This window comes from Stigmatopora nigra, chromosome 14, assembly GCF_051989575.1.
Source record: "Stigmatopora nigra isolate UIUO_SnigA chromosome 14, RoL_Snig_1.1, whole genome shotgun sequence".
Classification (NCBI taxonomy): domain Eukaryota; kingdom Metazoa; phylum Chordata; class Actinopteri; order Syngnathiformes; family Syngnathidae; genus Stigmatopora; species Stigmatopora nigra.
Window position 1 is genome coordinate 7,892,541 of NC_135521.1, and position 26,367 is coordinate 7,918,907.

Genomic DNA, 26,367 nt, shown 5'->3' on the forward strand with positions numbered 1-26,367 from the left:
CCATATATGCATAAATTATATTTTTCCATTTGACAGACTTATAGTAGATAATTGTTGATATTTATTGCTTATGTGCCTATATGCACCATCAATTCGACTCCAGCAACCTGTTGCTAAACCAGAAAGTAACATTGGTTTCATCATACATCCCTTATCGTTGCTTGTTTAATTTGCTGCAATGTTACTTGGTATCCAATTCAATAACCGATGCCCATTCTCCCACTATCTTTTGATTTTAGGTCGCATGGGGACATTGGCTAAAGGGGACGATGAGTATTGAATTGTGAATGACAGCCTGACCCTGAACGCATCATCAATTCCAGTCCGCCAACCTGTTGCGCGCTAAGGGAAACGCCCACTCGGCTTCTTCCGCTTTCCCCCTCTTCCCGATTGCCTTCCCTTCCTGCCCCAACTCACTCCCCGGCCGATCTACCCGGTGCAAGCATGGCTGCGTACAAAGTGATAGTTTACGGAGGAAGAGGCGCTTTGGGATCTAAGTGTGTCCAGCATTTCAAAGCTAAAGGATGGGTGAGTGTGCTAACCAAATCGGCTAACTCGGCTAACTATTGCTAGTTACTGGATTCAACCAATACATTCTGAACAGATTTCTAAAATCGATGTGAATCAAAACGTGGTTATTTATGTTTCACCAGTGGGTCGCCAATATTGACTTGGGCACAAACGAGGACGCTAACGAGAACGTCATTGTCAAGTTGACAGACTCTTTCTGTGAGCAGGCTGGTCAGGTAAGTAAACTTATAGATGTCAAACGATGCGTTGATTTATCCATAAAGAAATCACAATTACAACTGGATGTACTCAATTGTGCCATTGACGGTCATAGACGTCCAATCTATATAACATCACAATGAATGCCACCTTCCCAGTTCAAATGGATTGAACTTCTACTATTGATAAACTGATTTAAAAGTTTCTATTTATTTTTCGAGATCCATATGGTTGGACATATGTCATTGTCATTTATTATCATGTATTTTTTTTTTTTAAATGAAATAGATCAACATACAATGAGATTGCCGTCAAAGTTCTTATTGGAAAACATTATGCCAAATATTAGTGCCACTTTGGATATATTTAAATAATTTTGGTAATTGTCGATAATGTATGTTTGTACAAAAGTTGACTGTTTTACTGCACTGTACAGTTTAAAAATTGCTGCTATGAAAATGTATGAGAAAAATATCTTTTCTTGCTAAGCTGACTTGTGACCATAGATATCAGGTGACAGGGATTTTTTTTTAAAAGGGACTAATCAAACCCCCCACTCCCCAAGTAGCCAAATATTTCATGAAATCCTAAAGCTACTATACAGGGATTACATCGTTATTTTTTCCTTGACAACTTGAAATATGTACTTATTTTTTAAATTTACAACATGAAAAGTTATCAGTTAGCCAAATAGGAAGGACAAACATCCCGCCTGTCATATTGTTTTTAATACCTGAGTCCTAACTGTCAATATTTGGATCTTTATGGTGGACCTTGGGCAAATTGAATTTTTCATCTTTCTTCTTTCAACTCTTTATTTTTAGGTCACGGCAGATGTTGCCCAACTTCTTGGAGAGCAAAAGGTGGATGCCATTCTATGTGTGGCCGGTGGTTGGGCAGGAGGAAATTGCAGTTCCAAAGGTTAGAGAGCAACAACAGTTTTGTTTTGCATAAGCAAAACTGAAACCAAATGAAATGTTTTAAATTTGGCGACTTTATTGGAATGGCAATTGCATGGCATTTTTTTGTTAAATTTTGAAACAAGTATAGTGTCCTAAAACATGCGATTGTCTGGTGTAGAATTAATGCAAAACTGTCACACTTGAAATCCACAGAATAAAATTTGCATTGTTCTTTTGCTTAAATATGTTATCGATTTTGGGGATTTTGTATTCTGGCACACCTAAAATATGATCGTTAGATCAGGATTTGTCCTTGTGATTCAAGCTTCATTAATGTATGCTCTTTAGATATGTACAAGAACACTGACCTGATGTGGAAACAGAGCGTGTGGACCTCCACCATCTCCAGCCACCTGGCAGCCAATCACCTGAAACCCGGAGGTCTTTTGACTTTGGCCGGGGCCAAAGCTGCACTGTCGGGGACCGGAGGTGAGGTCCGCTCGTGCCTGTGTGTTTACCATTCTCGTCCACAGGAGCCTATTGATCTGTGTTTGTTGTCTGGCTTGTCAATAGTCATGATGTGTGTAATAGAAAGCACCGCAAAGAATCGACTCTCTTATCGGAAGATGTGCCGATAAAATGGATCGGAGCTAGAGAGAAAAACACCCACAATTCTGTACTTTGTAAATAGAAAGAGTCAATGCTCTGATAGGCCCGCTTGTCCATCAGCTAGTGCTCTGACCTGGCCGCCACCCAATCGCCTCTTTTCGATCACTGGCAAAGAGAGGCCGAGTCAATATTGAGAAAGAAACTTGCTGGAGTTCATGTGGGGAGACTCTGAAAGTTCAAATGCTGCAAACTACATAGCTTAACCACTAATCATTCAACTTTCCTAGAAAATATAGACATATACTTGAATTATGTACGTTATTTATTTTTTTGCCCAGCCAAACATCACTTAGGAAAAAAAGAAACACGCAGCAAGACTCATTCACTTTTGCTTCCTAGCGCTGAATTTTGACTCATTTAACATTCTTAACAAATTTGAAAGTGAACTCCCCTCGCTTCTATTGGTCCGTTCGTTATTGGCATGCCACCAAACAGAGCCAGAAGGGAATTCTTGGGATTCTTTGTAAAGCCGCATTACATTGTGGTGTTGGGGTTCTGTTTAGTACATCCAGATGCTATACAACTTTCTGATCCAGCTTTGTTGATCCTCAGGCATGATGGGATATGGAATGGCTAAGGCCGCTGTGCACCAGCTATGTCAGAGTCTGGCGGGCAAAAACAGCGGCATGCCTCCTGGGGCTGCCGCGGTGGCCATCTTGCCGTAAGTGCTAATCCTACATTTCAACACTATTGCAGTTATTGAAGGAAATAACCAGAGTATCCTTTTTTATTAGAAAAATGAACCATTACACAATCAGGTGGCCAGTACAGGTCTATTTAGATTTTTTAAAAAGAAAAAAAGAAATGCATTCAATTTTTTTTTTTTCCTTTTTCTAAGAAACAAACGTTTCCAAAGACATACACTGTTGTGCCGTTATTATCCGGGTTCTACTTGCGTCACAGATGGACAGATAAGCAGCCTAGCAAAGATAAGCAGCAAAAAAAAATCATCACAAATAAGGATGTAAATGCCAGATGTCTGATAGGCCTGCTGTAGCTGAATAGTGTCTTTTTGCAAAATCATCCTGGCCATCTAGAATGTTCTTGCTTTATTACATAAACAACATTGAAACCAATTTAAATTTGGTGAGTTTATTGGCACAGCAATCACATGCCATTTTTCTACCAGGATAGTATCTATAGTACATTGTGCCTTCTGTATGGTTGCTCTCTTTTTACCAGCAGCAGCCTTCTGGAGAGCTGTCAAATCTGTTTTGCATTAGCCCCATGACTTGCATTTCTGCTGCTTTTTACTCTGGCGCACCAACGTAAAGTCACATGACTGATGCTGCCTGGCTGGCATCATAAGGTCTTTTTTGGCATGTCTCTGGCCAAAACTTTAAAGATACCTGCCCACGGGCATGATGGGTTCAATTTTCAACCCTTATCAATGAACAGTGTTCTTTATTAAATAGATACCTTTTGAAATATATATCTGGTTTATTAACCTTATTTTCATCAGCACATAGCACATTTTCCCCACGGTAAAAAAAACCTACCAAGCGGATAAAGAAGGTTGCACATTTGTTTTAAGTTTGGTCGCCACTCTGACCGTTATGTTTTGCTTTTTTTTCCATATTTGAGGAACTTACCGTTCATGATCAATTTACTGTTGTGCAATAACTCCTCCTTTCTAATGAAGTGAAAATGATGTAATGTTCTCTTTAGTGATGCATTTGTCATTTTTTGTTTTTAAAATAATCATTAGTATTTGCATATTTGTAGGTTAATAATTGTTTTCAAAAAAAAAATCTTATGGAATTGTTTTTTAATCTCATTAGTTAAGATGTGTCTTCTCCTTTCTAAATTATCTGATTTTAAAGTATTTCACAATCTGCTTAGCCTTGAAGAGTTTTACATAACAATGCTTGCAATGAATCAGAGACAGATGCATATGCTGCTTCTAGCACAGCTTCTCATCTGCCTCCATTTCACAACAGGGTTACCTTGGATACGCCAATGAACAGGAAGTTCATACCAGATGCTGATTTCGGCACATGGACGCCTTTGGAGTATGTTGCAGAGTAAGTAGTATTTTATTAAATTACCACTACCCTTCATAATTATTTAGCCTCTTTATTTCATTATATAGGTTTAACATTTTGAATATAGTTGCATTCATTGCACAATAGTGCATTGTGGATTTTTAAATGCATTGAAATTACGATTTTTTTTAATTATAGTTTCAAGAATTATTCATTATCATATATAGTTTTGAATTTGAACTGTGAACAAATCTAGATGCATTTGGACGGATCTTGGATGCGACTAAAACCACACCGGATTACTAGGTGGATTAGATTGAGATTAGATTAAATCCGGGCGACACAAATAGAAACCAATCTGCCCATCAAGAGGAATGAAAAGCATTGAGGATCATTTCAATCCATGTCTTGTTTTTTATTTAGCATTATGACTTTTTGTTTAATTTTGATGATGCAGTTTGTCATCAGTGAATCATTTTCCATTAAGCATTTCACTTTGGTTACAGAGCAAAGGCCCTAATGCCTGTGTAAATTTCACAATTGGCTCGGTTAAATGGGAAGCAAATAGAAACTAAACATTGGCAGTGTTATTGTTAACTCATTGACTGTGATAGACGTTTTATTCATTTTAATTGGGAGGAATGTAAGACAGTGAGTCATTATGTTTTCAGTGGCTATCTAAACCATTTCTAATGGGAATGATAGCTCCAAGTTAAAACCGATTAGATGTCTATTGCCATCAATGCAATCAAGTGAGTTCATTCAATTACTTAACGATTTAAATCAATGTTGATGGCCCATTTAATTTTACACAGTATGACCATTTAGGTTGAGCTCTTATAAATATGCATGTCTAAGAGGGGGAAATACTTCTTAATGCAAAGTTTGCAGCTGTGTGATAACCTCTTCTGATATTTTCTCCACTCCAGAACATTTTTCAAGTGGGCGACGGGTGCTGAAAGGCCAGCATCAGGCAGCCTGATGCAGCTACTCACCTCTGGCGGGGAAACTCGTGCCGTGGTAGCGCCCTAGAGGACGGACAAACCGACTGAAGTGGAGGCATTGTCGTCCAGGGGTGAAGGCAAGATAGGGGCTGAGAGGAGATAGAAGGATCAGGAGCTGATGGTGCTAGAAGGCAAGAGTGAAGAAAAAAAATATTACATTTAAGAGTCCAGTGTTACATGAAGGATAACAGTGCCATCTAGCAGTAGGCGTCACTACTGCTTTGACCGCAATGGTTTCTTGTCTATTAAAAATGACTAATGTCATGTTTAATGGTGAGTTTTACTTGGGTTAAAAAAACTAAAATGCAGGTGATGATCCAAAACATAAGCTACACCCTTGTGCTAGTTCCAAAAATAACACCATATGAGTGGTAACAGTTTATTATGATAATCATTGTGGTTATTGAATGAAATGGAATGATCCATTGTAAAATTGTATCCTTCAAATTTTATAGTCAAAACTAAAAAATGGCTGATACATATTTCAAGCACGGACTTTATGGACATTTTCTTTTTCAAACAATACAATGACTTATGAGTGCCACACTTTAAATTTTCACACATTTTTATTTGATTATTAATACATTCAGATAAAATGGCAATCAAAACTATTTAGATGCGTAATTATACAGCACCTTTTAAGAAACCATTCATCTTAAAATAATAAATCTAGTGCTATTCACCTAAACTGCAAAACAATTCTAAAGGCAAGATTTTGGTTCCATCCTCTTGTAATTGTGTCCTATCCAAAGAAGCCAATTGTGTTGCCATGTGTGTTTTGGGATGGAAAACAAATAGCTCCCAGCATATTTCCCTCCACCTGATGGCAGTGTTTAATAAGGGAATCTCGCACACACCCCATCCTCATCCGTGTGTGCTGGGGCATAAAACATAATTTATACATTGCTCTTAACTCGCCTTCCTCTCACCTTGGTGAATGCAAATGCACACTTGCATCCATCCCATGACCAATAGATTATTTCAGCAAGCCTGTTGTTTTCAGTTGTCTGCAGGACAGTATTGCTCGTATATTCCATAGCAGTAGTGTGGTGGGAGGAAGAAGGCTCATAAACAGGCGGTGTTTTAAACTCTATTGTTTCTCAAATACAGTGTACTGCCGTGGGAGCGCACGCATGGCTGTCGACAAGCTCCCTGCGATAAATCACCTCCGTTGAGGATTAATAGGAAGAAGCAAAAGCGGGCCCCGGGTCCCTAGAGGAGCTGATATGTATTTATTTAAGGTGGCGGAATCATTCAATGGCGTGAACACTGCCTCCCATAATGCCTTGCTGCATACACTGAGTCACTTCTGGCTGAACGTCATGATACGAAATGGCCTGCTGATGAAGTTTTATGTCTTGGTACCAATGGCCTCAGTGTAAGCACCGTGGCGATTGTCCACATCCTTGGCATTTCAATTACCGAGAGGGTGACGATACGATATTGATTCTTTAGACAGCGATGTGATGTTTGCTGATATTGGAAAATAAATTCCAGCATTTGGATTTGAGCTAGAGTCACATTAGAGTCAACTTTTGGATGTTGTAAAGGCTATTTGTTTAGGTGACACTTTGTCACTTACAACTCCAAATGTCAGTTTCTGAGAAATTGTGTGTAGATGCTTTGCTCTACTGGTCGGTAACTTTCCCCCCCAATTTTCTTTTGGAATAGATGGATATATATCTGTCATTGGAAGGGAAGAATTGACAGGTTAAGTCATCTTTGGAACTGACCTATATAAGCTATGTTTGGAATTGAGGAATATAGCCATCAGACATGGGGAGAACATGCAAATTCTGCACAGGAACGACAGATGAACCTGAATTGAACCCTTGAGTGGGATACATTTTGAAATTGAATGCATGATGTGTGATTCATGTGACCTTCACAGTTATAACGTGGAGGGAAACAAAAGAGTATATTGTGATCTCTGCCCTCTTTTATTATTCTCCTTCTTATACCAGTGCAATCAATCAAAACAAAATGACAACATGGGACACATGAAGACAACCTGTATTTGTTCTGGTGCTTAAATAAAAGGATCTACCGGAGATTGCCTTACACACTTAGCTTTATTGGTGACGGGGGTTGAGGCTCTTGGATGATCGCTCGTCACTGTGATGCATTGTGTGTGGCGACCAGGAGGGGACCCTACCTCGCAGGCAAATCTTCCGGAGGAGAATTTGTTTGATTAAAACTTTTTATTGTGGTTTTGTGTGTTAGCACTCGTGTGTTGTGCACACAGGGACACTGGCAGTGGGTACGATGTGCCAAGACAAAGCTTAAGTTTTAGAAAGACTTTAGTTTGGAATTTGTGGGATGCTTTGCTCACTCAAGACCTGGACAAAGACGAGTAGGATCAAGTATAAACTACTTTAATTAGAGAATTTTAATTTTAAAAATCCAATGTTATAGTTGCTACCTTGTGTTTTGAAATTTGACCTTATTAATTTTCATGACATTATCATTGGTGACCTTGCAAGAAAAGTTATAAAAATGTCACCTTTTTCTTCTTGCTTGAAATGACAACTTTTTTATACATTGGTCTGTAGCACTTACTATTTTTGCAACCCTTTTTATGGAAATGATTGTTAGTTTTTCCAATTAAGAAAAGAATGTTCTTGCTTTTCTGTGGTGGCCTTTCAAGTGTTTAGAGCCCAAAATATGCATGCTACATTTGATATGCTTATTTCAAGCTAATTAATTCTTTAGACTGATTCATTTAAATCCATTTAAAACTTGAGTTTCAATCCCCAAATGTCAGGAATTTTTGGTAGGAATGTTTCAGGAAAGTAGTTTAAAAACATTCACTCTTCTAATTAAGGGAAATATTACATGAGATTGGTATAGTGCAAATTATTTACGTAAATTTAAAGGTATTCTTATATGTTATAATTTGTGCATGTTTTTTGTGTGTTTCAGGAGGTACTCTGCATGTGGAAGCCATCGAGGTGCACATGGAAGGTTAAGCCAGATGGTAGTGGTTATCCCTCGGCGGCGGCAGTTCGCGTGTAATCCGACCTTGCAAGGAAAGGACCTCCAGAAGACCAGACGCCACATGTGTTGCATGAGGGTAAGTCACCCCCCAAAAATCACCCACAAATTCCTACCCGCCTTTTGGTTATTATTTTAATTTATTTGCTCTTTGCTAACCAAAAGTAAGAGTGGATCATTGGCAAGCCATTTCAAGCAAAAGTGTGTTGACTCACTGGTGAGGACATGATTTTGTGTTAATATTGAATACAAGTAGAAAAATATACCGTAGGTGAATTTAGAGACGAGTGACTCACCTTAATATAAGGAGATTTACATTGTGTATTTAAAACGACTGCATACATTTTTGTAACTAACAAATAGCATTGTCGCTGTTTTAAACAAGTACTCATAGTTTGTTATTTAGCCTCAGTGGAAAATGACTAATATTACTTTAGCCCAATGAGGAGCTGAAACCAGTTCCACATCTAGTTGAGCTGCATCTGAATTATACTGCTCCCAGGTGGCTAATAAATGCACTCCAGAAGGAGTAGCAACAGGCCTATTGTGTTAAGGAACAGTGAGCACAAGGTGTTTGTGTTTTGAACATCATCTTTATTTGTGTGTGTGTGTGTAATAGTATATAATATTGTTAGGCTGAACAGTAGAGAGATCCATAGTTTAATCCCCGGTGGGTTCTTTTGAGACCTTTGTATTTTTTACCAGGGCCTGTGTGGGTTTTCTCTGGATACCCTGGTTTCCTCCTCCATATATATATAAATATATCATATTTTGAAAAGGATTCACCTGATTTGAAAACCTTAACTCTCTTATTGCCTTTGACAATTATACATGATTAATTATGTGTTTAAACAAAATCACCTTAAACTTTTAGTTTCAAATTTTACTTTTTTCTTTCTTTTTGGCCTTCATTTAGCTCTGTATGTTTTGGGGGTTAAGGTAGTCACAGTGACCTCTAGATGGCACTGAAATCCCAAGTCAATTGAATATCATTGTGTGGCAGAAGCATAATTAAAAATCCAATGATAAGTTTGGGATTTAATTAAATGGCCCTGAAGCCAGCAACTGGATGTAGCATATGTTGTTGTTTTTTTTTTTTTTTTATTCCTCCCCTACTATTTCTCCCAGAAAGGCAACATCAAGTTGGGAGTCTCAAGTTCAAGGCAGCATGAGCTTTCGAGTGAGAGAGGGAGAAATCTATTTGAATGAATTAATGATGTGCTGAGGAGGAGGAGGCGTTCCACATCGTCCTTCGGTGCACACTGTGCGTGTTCATGCATGCATGTCCACTGCTGCACCAAAACTTTCACTCAGCTAGGCCACTTTTTTTTCCTTTTCTTTCTCCCTTTTTTTAATATACACAGGTTATATTATAAGTGTCACTGACAGCCGTATACAGCTGCAATGCATCATTGAGGTGAAGGGTTAATTGCTAATGGGGTGAGGTATTTCTGTGCTTTTTGAATAGTGGTGTAGTTTATGGATTCTAATGAAGAAACCTTTCTCTAGCGTTTGCTGAAAAAGTTGTCCAAGTTAGAATAGCATCTCAAGTTAGTGAGCAAGATTCAATGAATGAATTGCATGAGTAGTGATGTCAATGGCACTCCAACAAGACCAATCAAAACCGGTCTGCCCAGTTTAAATGGATTGCACCTCTTCCAGTGTCAATTGCAGACAATGAGTCCAGAAAATCAATCTTTTTTTTTCTCAGTGCATCCTTTCATAGAGATGATTAGAGGCTGGATTATTTTCTTCTTCGTAGAACATGTTGCATATTTTTGTTAAGTCGCCTCTTGACCTCACTGCATCACCCAGAACCCACCACCACCTTTCCTCCTGGCCCCCCAGTGGGCCGCAGGCTACGGGCACTATACATGACCTTCCTCCTAAGCGGCAAAGCAGCTTCATCTCCTCGCAGCATTCTTAAACTTTAGTTAGTTGGATCCGCAAGAGAGGAGGAAGGCACCCATAATGGACTCATTATATCCTGACAGAGGGGGAGGGAGAGTGAGGGCTGGGCGACATCACATACGACCCATCTAATCACATCTGACCCATGTGAGAAAAAAAAATCACCTTCTTGTTGCCTCTTGTTAGGAGCGCCTCCAAAACATTTGTAGCATTTGTCAGTAGCACACCCGCAAAAACGGAAAAGTTGGTTTACAGTTGGCATTTCTTGATATTTTTTTTGAGACTTCTACAACTGGCAGTAGGCGGGGTACACCCTGAATTGGTTGCCTACCAATCGCAGGGCACAGGGAGACTGACAACCATGCACGCACAAACTCACACCCAGGGACATTTTGGTGTGCTTAATTGGCCTACCATACATGCTTTAGGGATGTGGGTGAAAGCCAAAGTACCCAAAGAAATCCCACACGGCCAATAATAGGCGAGATCAACTACATGACCAAATGGAGACTTTCCATGCAGTCAACAGGATCCGACCAAGTTAATCCTCTTGAAAGTGGTGCGGTCGCCTCTTAAAACAGATTATGTCCATGCGCGTGCGCACACTTCTCCTCTGCAACACATCTGTCCTCCTGTCAATCAATCTGTCTCTTTTGTTAAGCAGCGGACATAAAAAAAAAAAAAAAAAACTAGATCCCCAAACCACAAAAGAGACAATGGGCTCCTTATTGAGACTGGTCGCTGTGGTAACTGTCTGTATACACATCAATCCCACCAATTTTGAAAAAAGTGAATTATCTAAACAGTAATATATAAAACTTAATGTAACTGGAAGATACATTAAAATGAGTATATAATTTAGTATATACTATTCATTAATTATGAAAGAATATTTAAATATATATATATATTTTTATGTACAATTACATAACATTAAATTCAATTGAATGTGTATTGAAAATGAAATGGATAGTGTTTTGACTGTATCTTATAATGCACTAAGATCATAAATCATCATAGATTTTTTCCTGCTTTTCTAATGAGCGAATATCTGTGAATCGCTTTTGTCCTTGATTAGCCATGTTAATTTATGCAAGCCGCCACCCGACTAATACAATTTCAGAATATGTAAGTGTGCCTCGTGCTGCGGTAATGAGATATGCCAATAATAGTATGTAAATTTGCTGAATTATTGAAAAGGCATGACTGAGGATTTCTTATTAGTTTGCATGTTTATCTCTCATTCTCAAAAAAAGACATGCATTTTTCAGTGTGCCTCAAGCCAATAAATCAATCTAATCAAACAAAGAATCAATAATTTAGCCAGTGATGAGTCGGGGATGCCCTGGTCTCCAAATCTCAAATCGGAAAGTCAATAGTAGTTCGTTTTCTTTCATTCGGACCAACTTTTTGGTGTTATTTTTTCTCAAAATAATTGTATTTGCAAGCCATCCAATATTTTCGGTACGAACCCTACGCATATGCAAATATTGTAGGTATGAGTGTGAGCGTGCATGGTTGTTTTGTCTCCTTGTGCCCTGCGACTAATTGGCAACCAATTGAGGGTATGCAATTCTACAGTTTTGCCATGGCGACCCCTGAGGGGATTAGCCCAAAGTCCACCACCACCACCACTGCTGCCTAAAGCCCATATTTGGCAGGGATAGACTCCAGACCCTTGTGAGGGTCGGCGGAAGGGAAAAAGAAATCATTTATTATCATAGGATACTTTGTAATCAATAGATCGGAAGAATTTCAATATACAATGAGTACATTATTTGAATTATTATGGCACCAGTAGTTTGTTGGAGTAAATATGCTTCCTCTTTCTCTCTCCTCTCTTCTTGCCCTTCATTTTTGCACTCCCTCCATAGCTGCTGCCTCATTTGCAATGATTATGTTATCAGGGCAGCCAGGCAAAAGGGTGGAGCAGCCATAATTTCCAGCACGGGATTAGGCAGAAATAACGAGGTCACCAAGTTACAGTTGCCATGGCGACGACACATCCAAGACACAGGATGCCGTTGCTAAATAAAAAAAAAAAAAGACAGAAACAAGCAGGGAGAGGGTTTTTATTTTCCCGACATGGTCCCTTGGGAGCACTTTTTTGTTATTTTTTTTGCCCTTTTATTTATTTTTTTGTTAAATAGTGTATTTGCATGTGTCATTTTCAGATTTGGCTGTCCCCCAAACACTCTTTTTAGATGAGAGCAGCCTTACCGAAGATGTAGCTACATTATTGGCACCTCTGGCTCTGACTAAAGGCCCCGTGCTGGAAAGGGACCCAAACCGACTTATGGTTCCGACAAAATTTGACAAATCCTTCTCCATTTATTTCCAATGCAAATAAATGCATTGATATAAATAGGAAATAACCTGAAAATCTACAGAAAGTGACCTAGAATGACCTCAGTATCAAAATGACAGCCACTCAAATGTGGGAAATGTCACTCAAAATTAGTTGACCTGTTAAAAGTCAATCACCTAAGAGGAAACTCATTATACATGGTCGACATTGACAGATGTCCAATTAATTTTAACCTGTAAAGTATGGCTGATGCCCCCTTTTAGTCAAAATGGTTTGGACATATGGTGTTGTCAATGGCACCCAATGAGTTAAATAAGTCAGGGTTAAAATGGTAGTTTGTGCATGGAACAAAAAGCTAATGTAGTTAAGTTATATTTATCTGAACTTGGAATGTATTTTATAAAAGGCAAATATACCTAAATATTTGCAATATATTAAATAAAATTGTGATCCAAGCTACAATTCAATAAACTGAAAGAAATCCCTTAGGAGAATGTTCCTCTGTGCTGCTAATCTGGAGGGAATTGCTCGTTGTTGTCAGGTTGTTTGGGTCTTTGATGTCAAAGAAACACAACATTACGTCAGCTACAAAGGTTTAAAGTTTCAGCATCTTTTAATTCCATGTCTTTAATTAGCATGATTTTTCTGTGCGTGTATGAATAGCACAGGAACATTCATTGTGCTTCTGGATTATTCTTGCTGCTTCGCGTCAGGTAGCTCAGAGAGATGGTGTGTGTGTGTGTGTGCGTATGTGCGTGCGTGTGTGTATGTGTGTCCGAAGCTGCTGCCATGCCTACGAGATGGGGGATGGTAGCAGCTCAGCCATTTTTTTCACTGTATTTTTTTTCCTCCAGACCATCAAGTTTGGTCATGCACAACTCTTCATTTTTCACGTTTCAGATTTCAATGTTCAGACCTAGATGAATAATACAAATAATAAGTCTATATGGCCAAGATGCACCCTCCCACCAATGAGACGTCTAATCCATTTGAAGTCGAAGGTCTTGCAGCAAGAGAACGAACTTTTGTTTGCTCCCACTTCAAATGGTTGGATGTCCAGCAGCCTCAATAGCAGGATATGATTTAAACTTTGTCTTACCAAGCCTTAATAACTATGAATTTACATTGAAGAGTATAGAGTATAAGCTCATTACATGGTGTTGAGGTGAATCCTAGAACAGAGGTAGGAACCTTTTCCATGAATATGTTATGAAAGACTTAAAAGTGACAAAGAAGGGCAGGGAGTCCTCAATTAAAGATCTCTGTTCAGTTGGTTTAATCAAGGATTCATGTGAGGAAAAAAATCATGATAATCTCTATGATGTTGCTTGTGACTTTGCACACTCACCACATTGTTGACAACCTCTATTTAACCTCTGTCTGTCTGCCAAAAGTCATCAATGATGCTTTCCCATGTGATGCTCTGCCGGGCATAAGACTACAACTCCCTGCATGATTTAAGGGTATTTTTCTCTCACGTTTCGCTTCAGCCAGTAAAATGTGTGCTCGATTGGCTACGGGTCGGATGACTGTCCCACAAATATGCATCTACCTATGCATTTGTCAGAGGTAAACCTTGAATTCAGTGCCAATCAACACACAAACAAGAATCACCAGATACTAGTGTTGCCTCGATAAGAGCCTCAGTACCGATTAGGCACTAAATTACTAACAATGTGTACAATGGTGCAACACTACTAACCACTATAACTCAAACTTGGGTACACATCAAACTGTGTTTTCTGCTGTACCCCACAACAGTTTATACTAAGCAAAGAATGCTTTAAACTTCCTCCCGTTAGAGGGCACTGTGGCTATTAGGAAGGAGAGGGTGAGTGACTTTCTCCAAGTTAAGAGTCAATGTGCACTTTCTCTAAATCTGCGGGGCAACTCATTAGCAGCCCCACACTAGTGCATTTTTAGTGATGACCATACGCAAGAGACGTCCCCTAAAAGTACCCTCGGGTGAGACAGGGGTTCACTTTTTTTTGCATGTTTCCTGCCACGCCAGGGTAAAATTCCATTCTCTCAACGGAGCTCGGCATCCTGCATGAGCCAATTCCCGGGAGATGTGCCCCCCCCCCCCCCCCCCCACTCCACCAATCGCCCCCCAAACCATCCACCTCTCTCTCTTTCTCTCCTTCTTTCTCTCTCTCTTTTTCCCTCTCTCTCTCTCTCTCTCTCTCTCTCTCTCTCTCTCTCTCTCTCTCCCTCTCTTTCCCTCTCTTTCCCTCTTTTGCTCTCTCTCTCTACATGTCCTCCAGACAGCCGAGCCCCAGCACTGGCTCGCTTATTAACTGACCTGGGGGGTGTCGAGGGGGGCCGGTGGAGGGATGGATTGGGGGGAGGGGGGTAGATGAGGAGGGAAGGGGGTGGGGGGTGATGGAGAATGGAGGAAGAGGTGGGGAGGGTTGTTGAGCCCAGGGAGGCAGGGGGAGGAAGCGTGTTGGTGAGGGTGGGGGGTGCTGGGAATTATGGGCTTGTGTGTGCCTGTGGATGTGTGCGCACGTGGATGCGTGTATCACTGTTTGTGTGTATGTGTGTGTGGGTGCAGACCAGTGAGTGTGATCAAGGGTGATGGTTGCACAGATGTGTGTGCGCATGTTTGTATTTTTCCTCTGTGTGTGCTTATGCCAGTGCCTACTATGAGGTGTGTGCGTCCATGTGTGTGTAAGTCAGAACTGGTAGAAAATATTAACTCTTTCCTTACTACTCACTCTACTGTGTAGAGAAAAATAGTGAAATAGCCAGGTTTATTTTTTTTATGTATATATGTTGGGTTTTTGCTTCTGTATATGTGCCTACGTGATGTGACTTTCTATGTCTCTGATTATTCATGCGTGTTTGTAAGTGTTTTTATTAGTGTTAAATGGAGACCATTTTTTGAGCAATGGATCCAAGTGTGATTTTTGGTTTATGTTTGTTTTACATACACACAAACTGTGGATTTTTATTTTAATGCTAAATACTCACTTTACTGTATAGTATTTGCTATTATAACTTGGGCAGCCAATGAGTTAATAAGCATTGTCTGACCGCTAGATGTCCAATCCATTGGAGGTTGGGAGATTGGCAGGGAATTAGAATTTTTTAATTTGCTATGGCTTTGTCACTTTAAATAGATTGGACGGTAACTATTGATAAACTCAATCAAATTCAAAGCAGATGGATGATTGGGCGGCATACTATTGTGTGTAGCAGTATTGGTTTAACAGTATTTTTTAATGTGTTGCATGTATCTATGTATGTATATATACACAAATGTGTACTCCAGTATCGGTGAGGGTGCCTGTGTGTTTGGATATTAGTGTTTTTTTCTGAATATGTGTAGAATTCAGAATAAGTGAGTGCATGCGTATGTACATATGATGCACGTCTTCCATCCTTTGTGACTTTTTAATCCAATTTTGAATGACAATATAGCTTCCGTACATTGAGTTCTCAGGCTCGTTAGTCTTCTAATGTGAACTACATTTTGCGCAAGGCCGTTGTGAAAAGTAACTACATTATGTGTGGATTTGTGTACTGTACATGTGCTAATGTTCACTGGCCAGAGTGTTCTTCATGCTACTGTGTCTGTTTATGGGCTGTGTGAGTCAGAAATGGTAGACGATATTAAGATTAACCCGTTGCTGGCTGCACTGCTGAGTACTTAAAAAATATGTGAGTTCTCTTCATTGTGTTTCTGAGTATGTGCGTGCACCACTCTGAGTGTGAACAAGGGTAATGGGTTCTACATTTTTTTTTGTATGTCTTGCTGTGTGTTTGTTGTCTATCGAGGTAAAGTCATAACTGACTTCTTTAAGTCTTTGCTCAATGCCGCTTCCGAGTGAATTCTAATTTAGCAATGTGCATGTATGTATGGGTTTATGCATTAATCCTTTTATTTGTTTCTGGGTGTCTGTTTTTGACTTGCCATGAGTTGTGTTCAATTCGATTTACGAGTTTGTTTTGCCATGCAAGCCTCTTACTCACTAATTTTTGCTTTGATATGCATAATTTAAGATACATAATTTGGCATTGAATTAATTACTCCTCCTAGTCTCGGTTTCCAATTCAACAAACATAAAGACAACTTGTGTATTTAGAACAGCCAGATTTTAAGTCTGCTCACTTCAGGGGAATGCCAAATAAACTCTGTGTTGCGGAGCTGTAACAATTTCAAAAGTGAATTTATAGCAAATGGTACAGCAAGGTCAGTAAGAAATATATTCACATATTCTTTATTCTACGAGCAGTAAAAGCAAAAACAAATATTAGTGCTGAGAGACCCTCAATAGACAAGATATTTGTCTTATACTGCCCCCAAGTGGCCAAGGTGGGTACACCAGTAGGATCAACACAATGTCCATTGAGTTGGAGTGTGACAAAATAGAAGACTTCTATTTAAATGATGTACAATTGCCCCAGGAATACTGTAAATGAAACATCTATTATTAGTGTATGTATTAGTTATCATTCATAACTAGTTGAAATTATGCTATTGCTAGTTAATGCATTTTTTGGGGTTGTTTCTTTGTATTAATAAGTAGTAATAATGTGTGCATACTTTTTGTGCCTGTGTGTTTGAGTTTCGTGGAGGTTGTGTGCGTGTCAAGGTTTGAGCTTGTGAACCGTGTCCTTTTCTTTGTGTGGTGTCTCTAGTGAATGTAAGAATAGGTTATTGTGTGTACAGCTTCTGTCTGTGTTTGTGTATTTGTGATCGGACTGTTTGACTTAATGTCACTAATAGTGTAGAATTTCATTTGCTTGACTTTAGTGTGTGGAGCGTGGGACCGATCCCCATTGATGCGATTGTGAGTTTAGGGTATGGTCTGCCTTTCACCCAAAAGTTGAGATAGGCTCCAGTACCCTTCAAGGATAAGGAGCGTTAAAAAAAGATTGAATGAATTAACAGTTTGACTTTATATAGGATTCTGTGTATTTGTACACCTATAAGCCGTACAGTGTTGCACTGTACTTTGGTATGTATGTGTCCTGCACGTATATTGTACTGTTTGAATGTCTCATTGTGCATGTCTATAGCGATATGTCTTTTTGTGTACAAGTGGCTTTATATGTCCTTGCATGTGCTTCTGTATTTTAGCACGTGTACGTATGACTATTTGTGTGCTTTCAAGTATATTAACCCAGCGCTCAATACACTGCTGTGTAGGCACAAATTACAATGTGAAGAATTTACAATGTTGTGTGCTTGTGCGTGTCTGAACATGCGCAAATTTTTGGAGAGTCTTTTTTCATGTCTGAGGACCTCATGAATGTCTCATGCAAATACATACGTATATACACGTGGGCAGTATACATACATAGAGTATGAGTACATGATGATAGATGAGTTTGTTTGCATTCGAGGCAAATACAATAAAGAAGTACTAATAATTGAGCACAGTGCAGTTACAAGCAAGCCAGTGCTGCGTTCAAGGACACACGCGACCTCAGTGTCTCCCACACACGACATGGTCCTTTCTAAACAGGTCGTGTGCGTCCTTATTCTGATGGTGTCATCATCTCCTTTAAAAGCAACTCCCGTCCTCGACCGTGCGTAACCATTCGTCATCCCCCGTCGTGCAAATAAGAATTTGGCATTCTGTAATTGCACCGCTTCTTTTTTCTCTGGGCGCTGCATAATTGAAAAGTGCTTTTCAATTATAATTTATGTAACGCAAATAAATAAACAAATATGAAAAAAGACAAAGGGAGCCTGCTTTAAAGCGGCATTATTCTTATTATTATTAGTATTAGGATTATTACATTACTATTATTATTCTTGCCAGCCACCACGAGGTAAGAGGGTGAGGAAGAAGAGGAGGGTGAGAAAAAAAATCACTCACGGCAAAATGCAAATGAGCCTGGAAGCTATTACGATGCTAATGAGATTCCACCATAGAAGTTGCTTCTCCGCTATTCGGCTTATACTTCATCCATATTTGGCCCCACTGCAAACAGGCGAGGTGCAACTTGCTTGTTTTTGGAACTTTCAACCCTCAAGTAGAGATTTTATAGTTTGGTATTTTACCATTGCATTATTACCAGGTCACAGTTTTACATGAACATTGATAGAAATAAAATTCAAACAAATTATTGGGCATCCAAACCTGAGAATCGTAACTTTAGTGAACATAACATTTGATTTTGTAAAACATGTTGTTTTTTTTAACACCTTACAGGATTAACCCGAACTCTATTGAGGGGCATTGCCTTTGCTAGACGTCCAATCCACTGCAATGAGTTATGTGAGTATTCCTGTTTTTATTCATTTTAACCTCATACATGTAGCTTTTATTAACAGTGCTTCGATTTAGAATTGTATTTATAATCAAAGAAATAATTTAAACAAAACAAATCACGATCCTTTGTTTTTAAATAACTGCTTTTTGACAAACAAAAAGAGACACTTTTAAAGTAACCTGTAAAGACTTAAAGTTCTTAAGTGCCAACTTTTTGGATAGTGAATAACTTAGGGGGCTACAGCCATTGGTTGCGAGTATCCCATGCCAAAAGCATCCTTAAATGATAAGATTTCACTTGAATTCTTGTCTCAAAATGTGAGCCTTTTCTATTCAAGTCGTTTAAAGAGAAATATATTTCAAGTACAACGCATAACCTGCTGTGCAAACGACTCGTCCATTCCCGAACTGCAACCCAAATGTACTGTTGGAGTTACGAGTGAGGAGGAGGAGTTGTAAAACATGGCGACAAACACTTGTGGGTGAGAAAGGAAATGGGTCAGGACACAAGCACAGATGATCGGCTTCTCTCTCCGTGTTACTATGGCAACGCACCCTATCTCCCGACACTAGTTTTTTCGCGCACACGTGCAGACACACGCTGCACAGCTCGGCAGCCACAGGTTTTGCACCTGAACGCATGGCTGCGGTATCACGCTGAGTGCTAAAGTTGGAGTCATGCGCTCGTCTGGTTAAGCGAACCCCTGTACTTAAGTAAAAATACACACAGACGCTGAAATGTGCTAGAAACTAACATGTTTGCATATTTTACAAACGTTGGAATCAGACAAAAAAATTGCTGAGTTTGAGAATGAACACAAATTAAGAATATCAAGTTAGTCTTGTTTATAAAATGTACATTATTTTCTGTGCAGACAATATTCAGCAATTCTCTTAAAATAGGAGGGAGGCTGGAAAATATCAGCAATGGTATCAACTATTGGCCAAATTACCTATTTTTGCACCATTTGGCAATTGCCCAAGTTGATTTTTTAACCATCTCGAAATGTTTTACTTCTTATCACTAGCGTGTTTAAATGATCCCTAATCAGAATCTCTACAAATGTCATACTTTTTATTTCCCTTGCCTACTATACAAAGACCACATACTGTCCTCCATGACCATTGTTTGAGACTTGATTACAGAATACCTTCATACATTTAATGTCAGGGGCACGATCATTATGTCCAGGTTAACGAGAGACCGCACATTGTCATCAATTTAATATGTAAATGTGATAAAGGGACTGCGCAGTTGAACGTGGGTTCGCGTCACTGTAGTGGAAAAATGCTGGAGGCAAGCAAGCAAATCCTGTTAGGAAATGTCAATTGAAACGGTCTTGAGATATTAAAATATGTAGTTTTTAATTAAAGCTATATTAATAGATTTTTCAAAAGTTTTCTTTTTTTTTTTTTTTATGAATTACCCGAGCAGATGCCCGAGGCATTTTGATTACAACAGTTATCTTGCTCGATAGCAACTGCACACAACCCTCTCTCCCTTAGACTTCTGGATTAAAAGGCAGACTTCATGAATGCTCTTTATTAATTCCCACTGTGAGCTATGTATTTGAATGCGGCGAACAGTCCTGACATGTGTTGTTAATTTTTAAGGGTACGTAGCTTTTTTCCCTTTTTAAAAAAAAAATCTTGTTTTCTTTTTTTTCTTTTTTAGGAGCGGCTTCTTGTGGCTTTTTTGTCCCCCATGACCAACTCATTGTCAAACTGGCTTCCATAATAACCTGCCTGAATATGCAAAAAAAGGACCAAATTCAACACAAAACATCATCTTCAAGCTAAAATGGTGATTCTTTCAGGTATGGTATTTTGATTCTTTTTTTCTTCTTCTTCTTTTTGTCTTGATAACTATGCCTTCCAAAAAAATGTTGCTCAGTTAAAACAGCTTCAGGGGCAAATCATTACTGGGGCTGTTACCAGGCCAAGTTGTTTCACACGGGACACTTCAACTATAGAAAGTCCCTTCAAGGTTGGCGTATTCTGGGTAATGTTTGAGCAAAGTCTCCAAAGCCCACGTAGAAGAGATGCTGAGAAAGAGCAAAGCTAATGTAGTGTATTTTCTATCTTTTACTCCTAGTAGAAAAAGATTTAATGTTTTAAGGATTTTATCGCAACTCGTTTGAAGCAATTATTGTGAAAGCGTGGGTGAAACAATTGGAAATCTGATGTTAGAAATTACAAATCGGGAGTATGACCATTTTTTTTTTAAAGTTAAGATTCATTGTATGTCTAGTACCACCATCAATGAAATGGAATGGTTCAATGCACTAACATGTGCACAGATATAAATCCTTCATTATGGCACTATTGTTTTTGAATGACGCCAAAATTCTGAGTGACTAAAAAGTTCCGAGCCCAGTTGAAATGCATTGCTAATTAAAGCAGCACCACGTTTTGAGGCACACGAATACTCCCCCCCCGCCCCCTACACCTTGATTAATGCCTCCTTCTAATAGACAGCATCTTACTCACCTAGTGCTAAGCATGGACCACATATTCACTAACCAACACAGCATCGTCTACTGAATCCCACAAAACACACTCTTGCACATGTGCTCATGACAGAGTCCATTAGATCCAACCAGACTTTCACCAATATGCTTGTCGACAGACAATGGAGTAAATAAACAAACTTGTGATGAAGTAACTGTCCCTTCCCCCTTAACCCTCTTTAACAAGGCGCACGTGAACTTTGCAGGAGTGCAGAAGTCAAGAGGAAATCTCCAGTTTTGGAGGAGGGAGGGGGGGTCTCTGCAGGAAATGGCCCCCCCTCTCTCTTGCACAGACTCCTCCACATCTGCCCCCTCCCCCTCACTGGTTTCCTCCTCCCATGCCTCCATCCCTCCCTCCTTCCTCCCCCCGCCTCTTGGTTTCTTGCTCGCGCGAGCAGGCAGCCCGGCCAACTTGCAGAGTGCCGCTCAGCCTCGACAGCGCGGCTGCCGCTTGACGCCGGGGGTGCCTCCAGCCTGCAGAGGAGCGCCCGCCAGCCCGCCTCCATGTGCAAGTCCGCTGCGTGCTGAGACCGCGGCAGCCCCCCCACCTCCCTTTTACCCCTTACCCCCGTTCCACTGAAACCGCGGAAGCGACCATGTCCAACCCTAACCACGACCCCTTCTACTCGTCCCCTTTCGGACCCTTCTACCGGAGACATTCGCCCTACGTGGTGCAGCCCGAGTACCGGATCTATGAGATGAACAAGCGGCTTCAGACGCGCACCGAGGTGAGTAACCCGGCTGCATGCTCCGGATTGGTGTTGGAGGGGGGGGTATACTGGGGATAATGGGGGTGGGGGTACCTTTCAGAGAACGCTAGATGGAGAAGTCAAAGTGCAATGTTCAAATGGGACAGTGGGATGTTAGTGCTGCGTTCACGGAACCAATTGGTTGACTTAATTAGTTGACTGTTCCACACCTACATTTTTTAATATGCAGTAATAGTTATTTGTTAAGTTTTACATGATGACAATTTGCTAGAGTAATTTTGCTGTCTTTTCATACTATTTTAAGTGTGTAGGTTTATATAGGCTTATGTTAAAGCATTCAATACTCAATTAGAAAAATGATTCACCTGACGGAACAAGCACACCTTCACCCTCAAAAAAAAAGAAACTAAGGAATTTAATTCTATTATGTGAACTGTCAGATCAGTTCCATACAATTTGTTAAAACGTTCCCAATTGGAATCCCACGTTTAAACTGTACTAATGCAAAAATGTATTTTTCATACTTTAGGGTAGAAATTTCGAGTTAAAAGTTGAGCGTGATATGTGTAGTTAGATTCAAGATACACCTGCGTTAGGTAAAAAATGTATTCCTAACTAAAGATTAGCTTTGTAATAGGTGATAACACGTTTGTTGTGTTTTAGAAAAGAAAGTATATGTGTGTTTAAAGTTTTATGGACGGTGGCTTAACAAGTATTTTATTTTGTTAAGACTCTTACTTGAGAATAGAATACCATATAGTATTGGGAGTTAATTTTGCTCATAAGATTCAGCTCCTGTAAATGGTTATTGGTTCAACATAACCTGAGTCAGGTGAAAAGTCTATTTGACAGATATTTTTATGACTTTTTTAAAACTTTTGGATTTTGACTCTTCATTTTAATGCATATCATTTTACATTTCTACACGTTTTCTACAATAATTCAGATTTGGTCAAACTATTTACATCTATTTTTTAAATTGCGGAAACATTGTATGTATATATTCAAAGACTTACCTGTGTGCTGGACCACATGACCCCCCACCCTCCTCCCAATAGTGTGCAGGAATCCTGAGTATAGTAGTACAGTATTAAGGGGTTAAAATTGAAATTAGTAAAATTCTATTACAATTAAAAGCACTCTTAAAATGAGATTACATTGACTCCGATCAAGCATCAAAGACTATCTTGCAAAATTTACAACACTGCAATTATAACACACATTTTCTGCATGTAGTGTATTAATTTACATGCACTAAACAACTATGCATGTTTTATGCAGTTTTCTTTGTTCAAAACTACTAAATACATGCAGGTTAACTTTTTCAAATACCCATCATAAATGATCACTTTTATGAATAGGTTTGGATCACTTTTGTAGAAATACTGTATAAAGGTGACAGTGATTATTGCTGCCCAAAGAATGAGTGAATTTGATAGGCATATCACTTAATTGTGTTTATTTTTCTTAAATATATATTATTGTAGTTGAAGCTATTTGTGTGGAGTCTATCCAGTATGCAGCATAATTTAGATTTTTTTTTCTAAACTCAATTTTAAAGCTAGGCAGCAGCAGCAGCTTGCAGATGGTGACTTTTTTTCTTAAGAGGAACTTAAAGCCGAGCGAGGCTGCGAGTTGTAGCTGCATACTGCATTATTCATATATATCGTCAAGCGCTCTGTCCAAGCCCCCACCTCGCCAGACCCTCGCACAAATCTAACGCTCGCATTCTGTGATAAAACATGCTGGTGTGTGTGTGTGTGTGTGTATGTGTGAGGAAAATCTAATGAGATGTTTGTGAAATACTGCCTTTAAAAATATAATGCAGAAGTTTGATTGGCATGTGTCAGAAATGTTGCGTCGTCACTAAAAAATGAATGTCTCTTCATCATTTATCTTCAAAAATTTAAACAAAAAACTACAAAATATTTTACAATAAGACATATCTGATAGATTTTCTGTCACTTGTATTCAATTTTAACGTTGTTGTGATCAGGATTTCTTACTGATTGACGTGCACATATCATATGGTCCTTTATTGCGTTGCTTGACCAAAGCTTGTAGTAACATAAGTACATTTTTAGCTGCTTGGTCATCTTTCGAGCATCGCGAACCGGAGAAGGTGACCGAACTCGGCTCGATGCCACCTTGTGCGAAAGTCGACTCAAGTCGCGCTACCCTCGTTCCATCCCCAGATAGAAACTCTCCCATTTGTCTTATTCATGAGGGCGTGTTTGAATGCAATCGGCTGCCGCTCACACTGAAGGACTTGACATTTGGTGGGGACTCGCATTGGCTCCCGAGAGGACGCCGCCGTCTTGACTAGTTTCGCTGGCGTCAACTCCGTTTGTCATTTGTTCGCCGTTTTCGCTAAACGCCTTCATCGCCGCCTCCCATGCCACCTGTGGGAATGTTTTTTTATTGAGTTAGGGACAGGTTTCCTTGATTCTGACCTTGTGGAGATGAGTTATTGGAGATTTATGAAAACGCCTTCAAACTTTGCCGCCACAAACCGCCTTAAGAGAAAAACAATAAGATCGTTGTCACCCATGTAGTCCAAATAGGATAGCAGTTTGTCTAACTCTCACACAAATTTGGTTTTGAAAGACACCTGAAATTGAATGCCCTGAGCATTTTCAAGCTTCTTTGGCTTATTGGGCCTTTTTGGGAGTCTTTTAACAATAGAAATGACCACCAAATTCAATATTGGGATGTGAAACTGGCTTTGGGACTACCTAGTTACTCTTTGACTTTCCTTCTTGGCCTTTTGTATCAATTATTTTAGTCCTTACAAAGAACTCATTAAAATACTACATCCAAATACACAGTGTAATGATATTGATACATCATCACATCACAAATGCCTACTTATAATCTCTACTAACAAACAGGAGTCCAATTTTGACCCAAAATATCCAAATGTCATGTATTCAGAGGTCTGGAGCAATCGATTGGAAAAGCTCACAAGGAGCAAAAAGCCAAAGCGCCACACCGTTGTCGGCCTCGACCCTCCAACCCCACTGACTTATGCGCTTGCGGACCTGTGATGACTGCGGCTATGTTTCATTGCCGTCTTATTACCGCCTCAGTTCATACTTATTACCTGCCGCCTGTATTGGTGCACGCCGCCGCTACCATCCCATTACCTTCCTTTCAGACCGCCGCGACCTAGTCGCGACCCGCGCCGATCTTAAATGGAGCTTTGATGTGGCTTGATTCAACGCCACGAGGCCGTTGTTTCTCTCTCCGCGATGATTTACGGGGCATTTTTGACACTTAAGCGTATGCAAATGAGGTGGTGGATTAGCATTCAGAGGAGGAGCTTTCTGCGACCTCCGCCGCGTTAAGACCATTAGCATAGAGGGCATTAATATGCAGCGCAGGCACAATAACGCTGTAAGTAAAGCAGGAAGACAAAAGTCTTGGAGGTTTTCTTTTTTTTTTTTTTCCAGGAGTGGGTGCTGTATTGCCATGTTACTATGACTGGAGTATACAATACTATGAGCCTTAAGCCAAGTGTATATGAATAATGATGCAGGTCTGAATGGCAAATAGTGGCTGAATAAACATTTAGATATCCGAACTGTTCCCCTGCAATGTAAAGTGTCTTTCATTGTCAAAATGAGTTCAACTCTGACCTCTGAAAGTTTCACTTCAACATTTGCATCCTGGTGTTATGTTTAAATGTGCTTTTTTAAGCAGACCCGGCATACCCAGTGACAAAACTGCTAGAAAACACACTAAAGTCCTTCTTTTGGATGAGTTATTAGGTAGCAGGATACAGATAGATATGTCAATCAAAATGAAATGAAATTAAATAATTAATAATTTGCACTTGCAGAATGTTTTTCAAAACCCCAAGAAGGATCGGCCACAATCTTGCTTTTCAGTATTTGATAAAAGTGTCTGGTTTGGACAACTGGATTTAGGTCAGCATCAATATAGGTAGCTCTCCCTCACTGGACGGCGACTGGCAGCCTTGACTTTATTGGCTTTTTCCATCCTGCACTCATATTTCCATTTTTGTGCCACCCCACTAGTGGTCCGACACTCACGCAGAGTGTTCATTATGACCAAATCCCTTGTTCCTGTCATGGCTAGGAGTGGATGTGCCCCCATCCATGCTGCCCTCCCACATGCATCCTATTGACACCAATAGATGGGGCTCACAATGTGGGGTCAAGTTGAACTATAAGGATTAAGATGGACTGTTGGAAGAGCGCAAAAAAAAAGTCCCCCTTGAGATCATCTGCGTGGAGTAAGAAGTACTCAAATAGACACCCACTTAGTAGTGCCATTAGTTTAAAAAAATGAATTTCTTGACAGTTCATAGTAGGGGTGTCACATTGTAGTGATACAGTGTTGGATTCTGATAATTTTTTTGGAGCCATCTATTGCAAATCATATCAAGAGGTTCC

The 26,367-nt window shown here is 39.7% G+C and overlaps 2 protein-coding genes across 3 annotated transcripts in view; both read left to right on the top strand.

Moving 5' to 3' along the window:
- Nucleotides 1–346: 346 nt before the first annotated feature.
- On the top strand, nucleotides 347–5,560 carry qdpra (quinoid dihydropteridine reductase a). Its single transcript, XM_077732592.1, has 7 exons — nucleotides 347–528; nucleotides 654–746; nucleotides 1,554–1,650; nucleotides 1,980–2,120; nucleotides 2,853–2,961; nucleotides 4,241–4,324; nucleotides 5,215–5,560. Exons 1-7 carry the CDS (start codon nucleotides 445–447, stop codon nucleotides 5,315–5,317), a joined length of 711 nt encoding a protein of 236 aa, XP_077588718.1. The 5' UTR covers nucleotides 347–444; the 3' UTR covers nucleotides 5,318–5,560.
- Nucleotides 5,561–8,215: 2,655 nt separating this feature from the next.
- ldb2a (LIM domain binding 2a) overlaps nucleotides 8,216–26,367 on the top strand; it is a 53,320-nt gene continuing 35,168 nt past the window's right edge. For both annotated transcript variants that reach the window (XM_077733119.1, XM_077733120.1), the window contains exons 1-4: nucleotides 8,216–8,362; nucleotides 18,670–18,735; nucleotides 20,405–20,546; nucleotides 21,446–21,967. In XM_077733119.1, coding sequence (XP_077589245.1) covers nucleotides 21,836–21,967 — 132 coding nt within the window. In that variant the 5' untranslated portion in view covers nucleotides 8,216–8,362; nucleotides 18,670–18,735; nucleotides 20,405–20,546; nucleotides 21,446–21,835. The remainder of the gene's footprint in view (nucleotides 8,363–18,669; nucleotides 18,736–20,404; nucleotides 20,547–21,445; nucleotides 21,968–26,367) is intronic.

Coding starts and splice junctions, on each gene's coding strand:
- qdpra (XM_077732592.1), top strand. CDS start 445: ATGGCTGCGTACAAAGTGATAGTTTACGGAGGAAGAGGCGCTTTGGGA. Junction 529..653: donor ATTTCAAAGCTAAAGGATGG/GTGAGTGTGCTA, acceptor ATGTTTCACCAG/TGGGTCGCCAATATTGACTT. Junction 1,651..1,979: donor AGGAAATTGCAGTTCCAAAG/GTTAGAGAGCAA, acceptor TATGCTCTTTAG/ATATGTACAAGAACACTGAC.